General features: G+C 37.5%; 1 protein-coding gene across 4 annotated transcripts; it reads right to left on the bottom strand.

Moving 5' to 3' along the window:
- Window positions 1-9,662: 9,662 nt before the first annotated feature.
- On the bottom strand, window positions 9,663-16,312 carry LOC127442919 (gastrula zinc finger protein XlCGF8.2DB-like). 4 transcript variants are annotated; one of them, XM_051701307.1, is made up of 4 exons: window positions 16,197-16,312; window positions 16,044-16,104; window positions 13,224-13,391; window positions 9,663-12,056 (listed from the first exon to the last, which is right to left on the bottom strand). In XM_051701307.1, exons 3-4 carry the CDS (start codon window positions 13,306-13,308, stop codon window positions 10,963-10,965), a joined length of 1,179 nt encoding a protein of 392 aa, XP_051557267.1. In that variant the 5' UTR covers window positions 13,309-13,391; window positions 16,044-16,104; window positions 16,197-16,312; the 3' UTR covers window positions 9,663-10,962. The 4 variants fall into 4 exon arrangements, 3 of the variants coding, with proteins under 3 accessions (XP_051557267.1, XP_051557269.1, XP_051557268.1); XM_051701309.1 differs by having other exon boundaries at window positions 16,044-16,097; XM_051701308.1 differs by lacking the exon at window positions 16,044-16,104 and having other exon boundaries at window positions 16,197-16,303.
- Window positions 16,313-18,062: the final 1,750 nt, after the last annotated feature.

Here is an 18,062-nt window from a genome sequence, read left to right as displayed (position 1 = left end):
GAACGAATGACTATAATGAGGTTGTTCTTTCAAATCTTAAGAGCAAAACATACAACACAATCAGTGTAGTCCGATTCCTGACTAAATGACCCTTAAGAGCCATTTTTTTAACCCTTTAAGCTCTGAAGGTGATTTTAAAGATTTCCTGTTTCAGTGGCATACCCAAAATTAAAGGCTTATAACTACACAAAAAAAAAAAAAAAAGGAGGGTATATATATATATATAGGTATATATATATATATATATATATATATATATATATATATAAACTCAGCAAAAAAAGAAATGTCCCTTTTTCAGGACACTGTGTTTTAAAGATAATTTTGTAAAACTCCAAATAACTTTACAGATCTTTATTGCAAAGGGTATAAACAATGTCTTTCATGCTTGTCTTTCATGCTCAATGAACCATAATTAATGAACATGCACCTGTGGAATGGTCATTAAGACACTAACAGCTTACAGACGGTAGGCAATTAAGGTCACAGTTATAAAAACTTAGGACACTAAAGAGACCTTTCTACTGACTCTGAAAAACACCAAAAGAAAGATGCCCAGGGTCCCTGCTCATCTGCGTGAACGTGCCTTAGGCATGCTACATGGAGGCATGAGGACTGCAGATGTGGCCAGGGCAATAAATTGCAATGTCTGTACTGTGAGATGCCTAAGACAGCACTACAGGGAGACAGGAAGGACAGCCGATCATCCTCGCAGTGGCAGACCACGTGTAACAACACCTGCACATGATTGGTACATCCGAATATCACACCTGCGGGACAGGGACAGGATGGCAACAACAACTGTCCGAGTTACACCAGGAAAGCAAAATCCCTCCATCAGTGCTCAGACTGTCTGCAATAGGCTGAGAGAGGCTGAACTGAGGGCTTGTAGGCCTGTTGTAAGGCAGGTCCTTACCAGACATCACCGGCAACAATGTCGCCTATGGGCACAAACCCACCTTCGCTGGACCAGACAGGACTGGCAAAAAGTGCTCTTCACTGACGAGTCACGGTTTTGTCTCACCAGGGGTGATGGTTGGACTCGCATTTATCGTCGAAGGAATGAGCGTTACACCGAGGCCTGTATTCTGGAGCGGGATTGATTTGGAGGTGGAGGGTCCGACATGGTCTAGGGCGGTGTGTCATAGCATCATCGGACTGAGCTTGTTGTCATTGCAGGCAATCTCAATGCTGTATGTTACAGGGAAGACATCCTCCTCCCTCATGTGGTACCCTTCCTGCAGGCTCATCCTGACATGCCGCTCCAGCATGACAATGCCACCAGCCATACTGCTCGTTCTGTGTGTGATTTCCTGCAAGACAGGAATGTCAGTGTTCTACCTTGGCCAGCGAAGAGCCCGGATCTCAAGCCCATTGAGCACGTCTGGGACCTGTTGAATCGGAGGGTGAGGGCTAGGGCCATTCCCCCAGAAATGTCCAGGAACTTGCAAGTGTCTTGGTGGAAGAGTGGGGTAACATCTCACAGCAAGAACTGGCAAATCTGGTGCAGTCCTGACAGTTACTTTTGATTTTGACCCCCCCCTTTGTTCAGGGACACATTATTCCATTTCTGTTAGTCACATGTCTGTGAAACTTGTTCAGTTTATGTCTTAGTTGTTTAATCTTTTTATGTTCATACAAATATTTACACATGTTAAGTTTGCTGAAAACAAAAGCAGTTGAAAGTGAGAGGACGTTCCTTTTTTTGCTGAGTTTATATAAGCAAAATATATGTCTAAAAGTGTAGGAAGTTGATACATTTTGTCACTGAAAACCAAGTCCTCTGGTGTGACACCATATCCTCATTTTAAATCTGGCAGTTCCACGGACAACTTTATTTCATTTCTATAACCCCAAGGCCAGGACATGTGCACATAGTAAGTTTTTGTCTCTAAATTGTTCAAATATTTAACTTGTTTCAAAGCTCTAAAAGTGTTTACGTTTTGTTGTCCTTTGGTGTGACACCCCTAAATTATATATATGTTTTTTACTAAAAACTATGTTAAACTGCATAATTATGGCAAATTGTGCAAATGTGTCTTGCTAACTGCTAATGACATGTTAGCTAAGAATATCAAGGTCATTAACTCACACAAATGCTGAAACATCCTTTGGTGTGTCAGCTGTACTGTCACACCAGAGGACAAACATGTCACACAAGAGGACAAGGTCTATTAAAGAAGCATTTTAAATAATTAAATAAAATGTAACAAATGTTTGTTTTTTTGTTGTTGTTTTTTTACCATTTTCAGTTTTAATTGCAATAATTAAACTATTTTCTGCTGTTTTTGCAGAACATTTGTACTGTAATAGTGATGATATGATGTATGATGATTGAGTGTCATGAAAATAAATAGTTATAAAAGTTAATTAACAGAGTTTCGGGAGGAGCATGCCAATTTTAATCTGACAAATCACAGCCCGCGAGCAGGAGTATATAAGCTGCAGCTTACCTGCTTTCCATGACAGATTTTCTTGGCATCCCGCCTCCTCCCCATCTCCACCTATTTTCAAATATTCACTATTCATCTAAGGGTACGTTTACACGACAACGATATACAAAAAACTGTAAAGGTTTTCCTTTGTGTTTTTGAAAAGTTTCGCGTACAGACGACAACGTTTTCAAAACGATCCCTGTTCACACGGATCCGCGAAAACGACAAAAAACGCTGTATTATGCATGCCAGGCCAGCAGTTGGCGATGTCACTTTGTAAAGAAACACTATGCGCCTGGGCACATAAGCATTCTTCCACAGAGCGGTGAATACAAACAATGAAGATGGCGATCGCTGGCCGTAGTAGTGATGTAGTAAATTTACACTTTGCTGGAGAAGCGTCAATAAACTTAATCTTGAGCAACACAAACACAGTCCTGTAGTCCGCCACTGTAGTTTTGAATGTCTTGCGAGTTGTTTTGAAGCAGTCACGTGCATGCCTATAGAATGAACACGTAATAGGCATGCGCATGACGTCATCGTTTTTGTATGTTTACACGGAGACGATAACGGCATCGTTTTCAAAAACGCGCACTTTGAAACCCATTTTCAAAAGTTTGCATTTTCAGGCCCCAAAACGCCGTTGTCATGTAAACGACCAGACAAAACGCATAAAAAGTTTTCCATTTTTAGTTGAAAACGTTGTCGTGTAAACTGCTCCCAAGTAAGTAAAATCCGGGGTGGGGGGGGATTGGTGTAATCAGGACTCAAGTCGAGTCTGGAGCTCCGAGCCCTCCAATATCGGACAGCAGGCCAAATATGCTTTACTCTATTGAAGATTACATTTACATGCAAACTACTGAAGTATAAAATGTGGTCCTTCATTCTTTGGATTCTTTCATTTTTGGACAGAAAGAATTGAGGGAGAAAAATGACTGGGAGAGAGAGAGCACGAAAGTATAGAGAGAAAATTAACAGGGATCCACACAGAAGGGAGGAGATCCTAAGAGAACGATGAAGAAAGTAAATAGTTTAAATGTTGCTTTGAAAAATGCAACAATTATATTAAAAAATTTCATTCATCTTTCATTCAGTTAAATAAAAATGCTTGAATGTAATATCTCTTACTTTCTCTTTAATCCAACAACTACCATTTCTGTCCTTTAGTGTGACATAATGTCCTATGGTGTGACACACATAAAAGAACAAAAAATTATTTTTTAACTCAAAATATGTTTTATAAAACTGTTGAATATTGCATTAGGGTAGATATAATCATCAGCCATCTTAAACTGGTATTTTCAACGGATGACAGCAAAGTTTGACTTGCATTTAATTAAAAATTCCAAGTTCAACTGGTAATGGGGGGGGGGGGGGTAGGTGTTATTCATAATTTCATAATAAATAAAAAACACCATATGAAAATAAGTGTCTAACAATGAAAATAAATCTCTCTCATGCTCTTTGTATATTACTTTTTTCTTCATTTTTGTTGTCACACCGTAGAACACATTTACAGTGCAGTTCAGTGAAAATGTTCAAAAAACAGTGAAAGAATTGACAAAGTATTTTCTATTTTCTTAAATATCAGACTTTACACTACATAAATATATGTATTTTTTCTTAATTTTTTTCAAAAATTGTGCTTTACAAAAAAATAGTTTTTTACTGCATATTTGTCAACTGCCCAACTGTATTCCACTACAGTTACAATTTAAATCATTGGTAATTAGAATACAGTTACATTCAAAAGTATTTTGATTACTGAAGAGATTACTTTGCATTTTATTGTCATTTGTTTCATTTAATATTTAGTCCTTTCAGATGGAAAACATTTATACATATAAATGATGCGATCCAAAGTGCATTTGAACAGCGGTGAAACACTTTCTTATGATGTGTTACATTCATACGAGCAGACAGAGAAGTAAGTTTGAAGTAAGTTTGGAGCAGAAGAAATAGAAATAAACCTTGTGTAAATTGTCAGCTTTACGCTAAGCTAAAATGCTATTTATATCCATTTTACATGCACATAACCAGGCATGACCATATTTTTTTATCAAAATAATTCACGTTAGATCATCAATTTTTTCTTCTAGTAATACCTTTGATATTAGGGCAAAAATCGTATTCTTGATAATAATTTTTGTATTGTTTTCCTGTAAAAATATCTAAAAATCCTTAAAACATGATCAATTTTATTAATCTTGTTTTAGAAACAACACTGCATAAGATATTTAGGTTTTTCAGAGAATGTATTTTTAACATGTGTATTTTGTCTTACTGTACTGACAGAGTTTGTATATTCAATACAAGTGAAAAATTCTACCAGTGCTGAAGAAGTAATCCAAAGTATTTAGAATACATTACTGATCTTGAGTAATCTAACGGAATACATTACAAATTACATTTTACAGCATGTATTCTGTAATCTGTATTGGAATACATTTCTAAAGTAATCCTCCCAACCCTGGCCATACTATTGTGCTTAATTTCTTGATGCATTTGCCACATTCAAGTCAACAGACATTCCTGTTGTGGTAAAAACTGAAATAGCATGAGTGATTTTTGAGGATGCACCACATAATCCACATATATGTATTAACATTTATATTATATATACAGTATGTGTCAGTTTAGGAGCATCTCCCAGTGTCTGAAATATGTTACATTAAAGAAAGTCATCTTCCTTGTGAGGAGGATGTGGAGAAAGAAAACACAATGGTCTGTCTAATCCAGTCAGCTTTATTTCACTAATGCAGAAATACCGTCAAAGGTTCTCACAACTGCACATAACAAAATGCACAAATATTATATACTGTTTTGTTTATATCACTATATATTACACAGAAACTGGTTGTTTGATATCCATAATTTAATGCACAAATAAATGCCAGACCGTTGTACTCTGAACTGAAAAATATGTGAATGCGCTTTCGCATTTTAAATAACTTTTAAAACCGTTATTCAGCAATGTTATTTCATAAATACAAGTGCTTGGATAGGTTAAAACACATTAAGGATAGATGAATGGATAGCATTTGTTGGAGAGGGACCCCTCGGTGGGGGTGGTGCTGTTTTTTTCCCCGTCTGGCCCAGGGTTGTTTTAATTGTTCCCTTTCATGTGGCCATTGTGGACCCCCTTTCACCCCAGGCCCCATAGCAGCTGCCTACCCTGCCCTATCTGTAGTTATGCCACTGGCCCACACAGAGGTCACTGTCAGACCAAGCAACTTCTTATTGGTCAATGCTGCAAATTCACCAAACTTTTTTTTTCTTCTCCCCTTTTTCTCCCCATAATTTGAAATGCCCAATTCCCAATGTGCTCTAAGTCCTCATGGTGGCATAGTGACTCGCCTCAATCCGGGTGGCGAGGACAAATCTCAGTTGCCTCCGCGTCCGCGCATCTTATCACGTGGCTTGTTGAGCACATTACCGCAGAGACGTAGCGCGTGTGGAGGCCCACTCTATTCTCCGCGGCATCCACGCACAACTCTCCACGTGCCCCACCAAGAGCAGGAACCACACATTATAGCGACCATGAGGAGGTTACCCCATTTATTCCGTTTTTAGTAAATATATGTACTGAAGAGAGATTGGTCGCTTAGTTCCTTGTTAATTGTAACCACAGCAAGGTCCATTCCTGAAACTGTAATGTGTGCTCTAGACAGCACATTACAATGCTGTCTAGAGCACACATTACCACATTCCACCCCTTTCAGGGGTCCTCCGACTGAAATTCACACATTCCTCTTGTGTAGAGATAAATTTGCTCACAAGATGATGTCTGATTTGTGAGTTAATTGTTTTATCCTGCAATTCCAAATAAATGAAAAGGTCATGAAAAGAGGAAACTATAAAGAAATTGTAAATTGTATTGTATTGCCTTCGAAAACAATGAAAATGAAAGGATATAGACCATTTCAAGGAATATTTGTTGGTTTAAGAAAGTGACGTCTTTGTTCTTTGAAAATTTACGGCTCGTTGTCAAACTCGTTCTAAACAGCAGCAGGAGGTGATGCTTCATTGATAGTGACTTTAACACTATTAACTTTAATAACGTTAATATGATTGTTATTATTACAATATGGACCATGTTGTTCAGTGGCTGGATGCTCCTTGAATGCCTGGAACTAATGGAAAATAAAGTGTTTAGATTTCCAAAAAAGCAACCACAAATGGATGCATGAACTGCAGCAGTGAAGCGAGATGGCTGGAAGGATACGAGCAGTACTAACAACTGTAGCACACATTTTATCTCTGGTAGGTGGACAAAATTGTTGCCAACTAATTTTAAGTTTGATAGGTAGAGTTATTTACATTGTCATTTAGCAGATGCTTTATCCAAAGCGACTTACAAATGAGGAACCTAACAAGCAATTTGTCACACAAATTCAACAATATGCACTGTCAAGTTCTCAGAGTAGCTGGAGTAGTATAGATGCTAGCGTAGAAGAAAGAGACCACTGCAAGTCATGTGCTTTCAGCATTAACGCTTCATTGATTATAACAGAGCGATCAGATATACTCCACCTTGCCACTAAGGAAATAATTGTTAGCATATAAACTATGAAACACTCTTATCGACTCTTGTGTAAATGCTCAATATCAACAACACATCTGGGTGTCACTTCAGGTAAACATTTTATGTTTTTTGAGAAATTTTGTTGACTCAGAGTCTTATTTAAAGGATCCGGTAATGACACCTCATTGTTTATTTTCCTTTTTTGCAAATATCTTGTTTGTTCCGTTTTAGCTAGACTCTAGAAGTACATGGAAGTCATTTTGCTTTCACAGATCTGGGCAGCTACTGGAAATGCTTCAGGGCCAGATATGCACAGTAGCGTTCTAATTCCTTTGTTATTGTTTATGTCCTTGAAATGGTCTATATATGGAGTTATAATAGAATCATGCTCCAAATGTTAGCCAAATGTTACCATGGACAATTAAGGTATTGAATATGATTGCAACTCCACAACATAGAAGATAAACACCCCCTGAACAACATATATAAAAACTTATAGACTATGTACTGTATATTTATATATACATATACAGTGTATATATATATATATATATATATATATATATATATATATATATATATATACACACACACACACACACACACACACACACAAACACACACACACACACACACACACACACACACACATATATATACACCGCTGAGCCAAAACATTATGACAGGTGAAGCCATTAACGTTGATCAGCTCCTAACAAGGTCACATATCAAGGTCTAGGTAGATTAGATGGTAAGCAAACAATCAGTTCTTGTAGTCAACATTTTGAATGCTGGAGAAATGGGAAGGAGTAAAGACCTGAGCAACTCTGACAAGGGCCAGATTGTTATGGCCAGATGACTGGGTCGGAGCATCTCTGAAATGGCAAGGCTTGTGGGGTGCTCCTGTTCAGCAGTGGCGAGTACCTACCGACAAGTGGTCTGAAGAGGAACAAACCACAAACCGGCAACAAGGAATTGGGTGCCTAAGGCTCATCTATGCACGAGGGCAACAAAGGCTATCCCGTCTGGTCTGAAACGACAGAAGGTCTACTGTGGCACAAGTCAAAGAAAATTTTAATGATGGTTATGGGAGGAATGTGACACACAGTGCATTGCACCCTGCTGGTTATGGGGCTGTGTGGTCACAGACCGGTCAGAGTGCCCATGAGTGTCCACCGTTGAAAGCACCTACAATGAGCATGCGAGCATCGGAACTGGACCTTGGAGCAGTGGAAATAGGTTGCCTGGTCCGATGAGTCCCATTTTCTTTTACATCATGTGGAAGGCTGTGTACGTGTGCACCTTTTCCTGGGGAAGTGATGGCACAAGGATGCAATGTGGGAAGACAACAAGCTGGTGGAGGGAGTGTGATGCTCTGGGCAATGTTCTGCTGGGAAACACTGGGTCCAGTTATTCATGTGGACGTCAATTTGACACGTGTCACCTACCTAAACATTGTTGCAAACCAGGTAAAACCCATTCATGACAATGGTATGCCAGTGGCCTCTTTCAACAGGATAATGCGCCTAACTGCGCACATCGACCGGGAATAGTTTGAGGAACATGTGTTGCCCTGGCCTCCAAATTCCCCACATTTCAATCCGATTGAGCATCTGTGGGATGTGCTGGACCAATAAGTCCTTTTACGGCAGCTCCACCTCACAACCTACAGGACTTGAAGGATCTGCTGCTTATGTTTTGGTGCCAGATACCACAGGACACCTTCAGGGGTCTTTTAGAGTGCATGCCTTGACGGGTCGGCACTGTTTTGGTGACACACGGAGGACCAAAAGCATATCAGGCAGGTGGTCATAATATTTTGGCTCATCAGTGTGTATATACACCGATCAGCCATAACATTAAAACCACCTACCTAATATTGTGTAGGTACCCCTCGTGCCAACAAAACAGCTCCAACCCGCATCTCAGAATAGCATTCTGAGATGATATTCTTCTCACCACAATTGTACAGAGTGGTTATCTGAGTTACCATAGACTTTGTCAGTTCGAACTAGTCTGGCCATTCTCTGTTGACCTCTCTTTCCATCCACAGAACTGCCGCTCACTGGATGTTTTTTTGTTTTTGGCATCATTCTGAGTAAATTCTAGAGACTGTTGTGTGTGAAAATCCTAGGAGATCAACAGTTACAGGAGTACTCAAACCAGCCCGTCTGGCACCAACAATCATGCATGTGATTATCTAATCAGCCAATCATGTGGCAGCAGTACAATGCATAAAATCATGCAGATATGGGTCATTAGCTTCTGTTAATGTTCACATCAACCATTAGAATGGGGAAAAATTTTTTAGCTCAGTGATTTGGACTGTGACATGATTGTTGGTGCCAGATGGGCTGGTTTGAGTGTTTCTGTAACTGCTGATCTCCTGGGATTTTCACACACAACAGTTTCTATAATTTACTCCGAAAGGTGCCAAAAACAAAAAACATCTAGTGAGTAGCAGTTCTGCTGATGGAAACGCCTTGTTGATGAGAGAGGTCAACAGAGAATGGCCAGACTGGTTTGACAAAGTCTATGGTAACTCAGATAACCGCTCTGTACAATTGTGGTGAGAAGAATATCATCTCAGAATGCTATTCTGAGATGCGGGTTGGCGCTGTTTTGGCAGCACGAGGGGGACCGACACACTATTAAGCAGGTGGTTTTAATGTTGTGGCTGATCTGTGTATATATACACTAGCGGCCAAAAGTTTGGAATAATGTACAGATTTTGGTGTTTCGGAAGGAAGTTGGTACCAAAGTGGCATTCAACTGATCACAAAATATAGTCAGAACATTACTGATTTAAAAAACAGCACCATCACTATTTGAAAAAGTAATTTTTGATCAAATCTAGACAGGCCCCATTTCCAGCAGCCATCACTCCAATACCTTATCCTTGAGTAATCATGCTAAATTGATCATTTGGTACTAGAAAATCACTTGCCATTATATCAAACACAGCTGAAAACTATTTGGTTCATTAAATGAAGCTTAACATTGTCTTTGTGTTTGTTTTTGAGTTGCCACAGTATGCAATAGACTGGCATGTCTTAATGTCAATATTAGGTCCAAAATGGCAAAAAAAGAAACAGCTTTCTCTAGAAACTCGTCAGTCAATCATTGTTTTGAGGAATGAAGGCTATACAATGCTTGAAATTATCAAAAAACTGAAGATTTCATACAAAGGTGTACACTTCAGTCCTCAAAGACAAAGGACAACTGGCTCTAACAAGGACAGAAAGAGATGTGGAAGGCCAGATGTACAACTAAACAAGAGGATAAGTACATCAGAGTCTCTAGTTTGAGAAATAGACGCCTCACATGTCCTCAGCGGACAGCTTCATTGAATTCTACCCACTCAAAACCAGTTTCATGTACAACAGTAAAGAGAAGACTCAGGGGTGCAGGCCTTATGGGAAGAATTGCAAAGAAAAAGCCACTTTTGAAACAGAAAAACAAAAAGAAAAGGTTAGATTGGGCAAAGAAACACAGACATTGGACAACAGATAATTGGAAAAGAGTGTTATGGATCTTAACCCCATTGAGTTTTTGTGGGATCGGCTAGACTGTAAGGTGCGTGAGAAGCGCCCGACAAGACAGCCACATCTATGGCAAGTGCTACAGGAAGTGTGGGGTGAAATGTCACCTGAGTATCTGGACAAACTGACAGCTAGAATGCCAAGGATCTGCAAAGCTGTCATTGCTGCACGTGGAGGATTTTTTGATGAGAAATCTTTGAAGTAGTTTAAGAAGTTCTGAAATTTTTTTTCAAATTGTAATAGTAATTTTTCACATTATTAATGTCCTGATTATACATTGTGATCAGTTGAATGCCAATTTGGTGAATAAAAGTACCTTTTATTTCTTTCCATAAGAGCAAAATCTGTACATTATTCCAACCTTTTGGCCGCCAGTGTATATGTGTGTGTGTGAGAGAGAAAATAAAAAAATCTGAATTTACATGATTTTGAAAGCAGTGAACCTGAGAATAAACTTTGCTCACTGTGTTAACTTTGGACAATGCTTTTTTCTATGAGTCAGAAGATAACTTGATGAGCTGAAACTTCTCCCACATAAAGTGCAGCTGTATGGCTTCTCTCCAGTATGAACTCGCTCATGTTTATGCAGGGATCCTAGCTGAGCAAAACTCTTTTCACAAAGTGAGCACTTGTAGGGTTTCTCTCCAGTATGGATTCTTTGGTGCAATTTCAAGTCACCAGCTCTAATAAAGGCTTTACCGCACTCTGAGCACACATAATCTTTCTCACCGGTGTGTATTTTCTGGTGCTCTTTTAAATACTCAAGCCATAAAAAACTCTTTCCACAAAAGGAACACAAGTAAGGCTTCTCATCTGCATGGATTTTAAGGTGTCTTTTTAGGTGTGAGGCCAAAAGAAAGGTTTGACCACACTGATCACAGTTAAATGGCCTTTCTCCAGAATGAAAGCGCTGATGATTTTTGAGATTTCTTGCCTGGTTGAAACTCTTGCCACACTGTAAACATTGATGTAATTCATTTTCCGAATGAATACTTCTATGCCTTTTAAGGTTGCTTGGATGTGTAAAACTTTTTCCACACTGAAGGCATGTGAAAGGACTCTCTCCGGTGTGAATTCTCATGTGACCATCAAGGCATGCTTTTTGTGGGAAACTCTTTCCACACTGAAGACACGTGTATGGACTCACTCCAGTGTGAATTCTTATGTGCTCCTTAAGACTTCTCTTTTGTGTGAAACTCTTTCCACACTGGAGGCATATGAAAGGACTCTCTCCAGAGTGAATTCTCATGTGATCTGTAAGATTTCCTTTCTGTGTGAAACTCTTTCCACATTGGGGGCATGCAAACGGCCTCTCTCCAGTGTGAATTCTTAAGTGATCCTCAAAGTGCCCTTTACGTGCAAAAGTCTTTCCACAATAAGAGCATATGAAAGAATTGTTTGCTCCTGTTCTTCGCTTTCTTTTTGGGAAGAAAGCATTTTCTGTCTGTGAGGAATTGAAAGATATTTCTTCTATAACGAAATTATGAGGGGTCTGATACTGATGTTTCTCCTCTTCATTCAGTTCTTGACTTTCCTCTTTCACTTCCATCAGGTCTAAAATGAATTTATGAGATTGTCAAAGTTCATGTCAAGTAAAAATGTGAAACAAACAAAAATGTAAGTGAACACTAGAGCTGTTGTGCCAGCAATGTTTTACCACTACAGTGTTTAATGGTCAACCAATGGTGGTTGGAGGGCCGGTGAGGTGTTGTGCGCAAATTGCATGTTTATCGCGAATCAAACTTTAAAACATGTGTCAATGAACATGGAATAGAAATTAAACAATTTGTAAAATATTACAGAATACCCCAAATACCATAATACAAAACTAAAAAATAGTTTGCATTGGCTTTCAACATTTTTGTCTGTTATTGTACCAATAGCCTTTCCTATACATCAGTAACATGTAAACGTCAAAAGGTAAAAATATTCCAGAATGTCAAAATCTGTTAATAAAGCTAAACTCGAACAAGACTATTCAACGAGACTAAATATCAGTAAACAGCTGGACAATAATTAAATGGTTCAGTCCTACCTTGACTGAAAGCTTTTCATTTACTGACCCGGACTACGATAACAAAAGACGAGATGGAAAATAATACGCAACATAAAGACTAATTAAACATTTCTACTTAAAACATATCGTTGACAAAAATATGATGTGAAATATATAACACTGCAAGATATTACCAATGCACTATCAAGGTTTTATTTAGAAGTAGAAAAACCTTGTTGAATAAAACCTTATCAAATGATCCAGTCATAGTCTTTTTTCAAATGCATCCTATATGTATGACATTAATCAGCTATATCAACAGCATAAATATAATATTACCACTTACATCTACACAGACAATGAAGCGAATGCGCAGCTGAACTTAAACAATTTCGTGCTGGATGTGTAACTCGTGTTGTGAATAGGCTGGTGCCACTACAATGCACTGTGTAGCGCAAATCCTAAAGTCTCTAAAAAATTGAAAATGTATACGTCTCTAGCATTAAGAATTGACAGCACAGTAGCTAGATCCAATACTTCCCTATACTCATATGCTATTATTTCATCAATTATTTAAGATTTTTGCATGGTCTTATAAGATGATACATTTACGTGCACACCACCACCGTGGATTCCTATAAAATTCATTCACCAAATCTGATGAGCTGCTTGACGCTATATAATAATGAGCCATCATTAATGAAGAATCAAGAATGGACACCAACCTCTTTGTTCTTCAGTCTCTTCATTTGTCATTCTGAATGGATCTGGATCACTCAAGTCCTCAGTTTCCTCTTTAACAATCTCCATTTTCTTACAATAGTATGTCACTCTTGTAGGACGATGGGAATTATTCCAGCATTTATTTGTGAATTGTTACAGAAGTGGCTTTACTGAAGAAATAAAAACAAATTTACAGATTGTTAATTAACAACTTTTGAGTTGTTTTGACAGTTATTATTGCGCTGCACAGATCAATTTAATCATATAAACTATGACATCATTTTCGTGGTAAGGGTTCAGTAAACCAAATCCATGAGAACTTTGTACAAAAATACTGATATATTCCTAAGTATCATTATTATTTACCAGTATTCATTAATAATTGTTAAACATTATCAATTAACCTGTTTCATGTGATGTCACTGTATGACCGCGTCACCATGTTTGTGACCAAAATTCCATTTACCTTCAATGTGCTGTGCTATGGGATGTGGCAAAAGTCGGTGAAATTTTTGTTTCTATTTATAAATCTTGAAAAGGTGATACTGGTGTTTAATTACCAGAGACAAAATATATTTTTCTTTCAATAAAGTTTTATGTTTTTAAGTGACATGGCTTCATTTCGCCAAAGTCAAGCAGCGATGAAGAGGGAGAGCAGGGATAAAAAAACTTGTGTGTCTTTGCTCATTTATAAAGACATGTCAGTTATCTGTACATGTATCAGTTATATTTATAAAACATTTTTTACAAATCGATCAAATCATATACTATTAAACTAGAAATGCACATACTGTAGTACGACGTTATTCACAACATCCAGACTGTATAAAGGTATGCGATAATTGTAACACATTGTCAGAAATGAAAAAGCACTATAATGTGAATATATGGTGTATATTTCATGTGTATGTAGTAATGTTAGTCAATAAACAACACATCATAAGTTAATGAATCACAGACTTTATTCACAACACCAGACTACAATGTAAACATATTATTCATATACACTAATATGCTTCGGTGTGTTCTACATGAGTTAAAAGCAGCTCTTACATTCATACAGACGGGATCATCACAGACGTTTTGAAATATTGTGACCAAATCAGAGCAGAAAACAACACAAACATTTATAACTTCTGAATAAGAGATGTTCACGGTGATGTACCGGCAGGAGTGTGTTCTCACTGATCACACATCAGACTCGCTGCCGTATGGAGATTAAGCATAGATCAGATATATTTAAATGTCCGCGAAAGTCAAATTTGGCAATATTTGTGCTGACCTCAGAACTGTATACACCTTTAGTTGGCATTTTTTCATTCACCGCCATTGTTTTCTCCCGCTGATGGTCACAAATATGGCGGCTGCAGGGAAAAACTTACGTCACTGAAACAGGTCAATATCATGGATTTGATAAACATTATGTGAATGTCTTTTAGATGCATTGTCTAGGATATTATGCTCCATGCATCTGGTTGAAAAAAATATGAAATAGCATCCAACATCCAGTTTTGACACTGACTATAATTTTAAAAACATTTCTTTGAGAACCCAAAACACACCAAAAGAGGGATGAGACTACATTGCAAAATTCAACAGAGCAGATCGGACAATGAATCTGAGCGAATGGATAACTCAAAGATAGGTTGTTTACTTGCAGCCCTCAGTGTTTAGCACAGTGCAAGGCAGATTCAACCGTGCATATGTAACGGGAGCCTGCTGGTACGTGATAGCTGTGCGGTATGTGTAAATCTCACTCCCCTGGCCTCAAGAGGCACACTAGTGACTGAGGATAGATGCTGCAGCTTACTCCCATGCCTGAGACGCCGGTTCGAATCCCGCTCCAAGCGGGTTGAGCAAGACCGGTTACATATAGCTGAACAAACAGGACATGAACCAAATTTAAATTTAAGAAAAAGGAGTGTTCCCATTATTTCACGCATACATTGCTGCTATGTGAAAGTGTTTTACCTGCTGAAGACAGTGTTATCAGACACTGTAAAGTCATTTCCTTTGATTATTATGTTTTTACTTTGTTTCTTACATTCTTGTCATGACAGACATTTAGTCAGATGGTTATATAGGTTAACTAGTTAGTTATATGTTATTAAATGCAATAAATAACATGAACTAACAATAAACAATATTTTACAGCATTTATTAATTTTGGTCAATGTTCATTTCTACATTATGAGTTGTACACATTAACAGTAGGTTAATGCACTATGAAATTAAAAGGAACAATAGTATTTATGAATTAACATTAACAAATGATGCTATAAATGAATATATCAAAAGATAAATAAACACGGTAGTAAACATTATTGTTAGTTCATGATACCGTATGCATTAGCATTGATTCATGTTTTAGTTTTTTTTTAGTTTTTTAATAATTATTACTTATATTTTATTCATTTTGGAATGTACAGTTGCACATTTTACAAAATAAAAGTCTGAATTATTGTGTATCGTAAGAGTGTGTCTGGATTCTTGTTATGTGTTGAGCAATAACCTCGCGCAATACACAGCTTAGTCTATTTACATTTATCTAACATCCTACCTCTTCTGCATTACATTCATTCCCATAATCTGATAAGGGTTTTAACAATGCCTGAGTATAATGAGGATCTGCAATGCTGACATACCCACATATCATGCCAAGAGTCCTCTATGTCAGATGCAGTAAGGACAAGGTCTGGCTAAATAATTAAACCAGAAGTCATGGCACCCTCTGTTCTCAGACTGTGACAATTTAATGATCTGAACTAACACAGAGACAATAAATCCATTTCATTATCTGGATGAACGTAGAAAATACTCACCTATTTTATGTCTTGCAGTGCATCTCCAAAGCTGATGTTCCTCATATGTGGATGCTATTTACTTTCAAATAATATTGACAAGGACTAAATACAAGCACTTAATATAAAGTAGTACAATCACAAAATCATTTAACTAGCATTGACATAACTTACCACATTAACGGGAGCACTTTTGAACATTATTGTTGTAAGCCTTCTAGCCCGAAGCGCTGAAAACAGAAACCTTCCCTCATCCGAATCACAACCGACCTCGTGGCGTCACAGCGACACCTGCCGGTCCGGAGAAACAGAAGACCAACTATTTTGGCTTTATTACAAGGAAAGAGATTTGGGTATAAATATGAATTTTAATTTTTTTGAAAATAATTTGTAAAAAGCCAAAGCAATCCTAAATAGTCGGTTACAATGAGATGTATCAATTTTGGGTTTTTTATTAACCAAAGTAAAATATTTGTCTCCTATTTTATCTCCTTCTATCATAAAAACAATTGATGAGAAGATGCATAATTTTATTTGGAAGGGGAAAAAATCATTATATTAGGAAATATATTAGGATTTTGTAAACCCATATGATAAAGAAGAGTTCAATGTAATTGAGCTTGAAAACATGAATACTATGTTAAACTTAAGTGGTTGCAGGCATTTCTATGCAATGGTGACAGTTTTTTTAGTTTGTAGTTCAAGCATCATTGTTTAGGAAAATGGGCAGCATTCACTTTTTACTTATATGTAAGTATGTAAGTAAGTAAAGCTTTATTTATATAGCACCTTTTAAAAACAGTGTTTACAAAGTGTTATACAGAGAAGAAATACATGTATATATGCCTTCACACAAATGAAACAAAAAAGAAAAGAAAAACATACATACGGAAATTGATGTAACAAAATAGGAAAATAAAATACAAAGTAAAATTAAATAAGCAATAGAAAAAGAAAACAAATCCTCAAGGAAAGGCCCTACTGAACAAGTTTTTAAAAGTGCAAAGTGAGTCAACTGCTCGTAGGTTGTCAGGGTGGGACAGTAATGACTGAAGGCTGACGTACCACTTTTTAGCCGTGTTTTTGGTACAACCAACAAGTTGCCGTTGGTTGATCTGAGTGATCTTGCTGGAGTATATTTAGTAACCATATTACAAAGGTAAAAACTAATAAGAGGATACTGAAATCAGTTCTGAAGGATACAGGCAGCCAGTGAAAGGATCTGAGTGTCGGAGTAATCTGATTTCTCATTTTAGTGGGTGTCAACATTTGTGCAGCTGCACTTTGAACTCTTTGTAAGTTTTTGATAGAGCTCTTTGGTAACCGAGCCAAAAGAGTATTGCAGTAGTCAAGTCTAGATGTAACAAATGCATGAATGAGTTTCACACTATCAGTGGGTGAGAGAACATCATGTACTTTGGAAATGTTTCTGATGTGATAATATGCTTTTTAAAACTAAGACTGCTGTCAAATGTGATTCCTAAATTCTTGACGTGATTACTGGTCTTAAGAGATAATGAGTCAAGATGTGGAACAATAGATGTTCTCTGTGCATCATTTCCGATAACAAGTACTTCTATCTTTATTTAACTGTAGAAAGTTCTGTGACATCCATACATTTATGTTCTCTATGCAGTCCAGCAGGGTGGAAATTGAATTGTGGGCATCTGGTGCAAGTGAAAGATAGGGATGGGGGGACTGATCCTAAAGTATCGATACATCCGATACTGATGTTGTATCAAAAATATCGATCCTAACATTTTTGTTTTTTTTTAACTAGGGATATATATTATTTGGTTACCATGTACATATCACGATTACTGATTCACAGACTTTCACATCTGAAAGTGAACATGGAGATTTAGAGTAAAAAAGGACTTGAGTTAGATGAGGACGCTGACATGCTGTCTTACTGGAATAACGCATTTTTATATCTTTGACCACAAAGCAAACGTGGTTTTGCGCTCCTAGGTTTGGAAGCACTGTCCTTTGCCAATCATGTAAATTGCTTTGATGTAAATGAACCGCGTTCAGAGTGTT

The sequence above is a fragment of the Myxocyprinus asiaticus genome, chromosome 6, assembly GCF_019703515.2.
Source record: "Myxocyprinus asiaticus isolate MX2 ecotype Aquarium Trade chromosome 6, UBuf_Myxa_2, whole genome shotgun sequence".
NCBI classification, from domain to species: domain Eukaryota; kingdom Metazoa; phylum Chordata; class Actinopteri; order Cypriniformes; family Catostomidae; genus Myxocyprinus; species Myxocyprinus asiaticus.
This window is presented reverse-complemented; position numbering and strand designations above follow the sequence as displayed.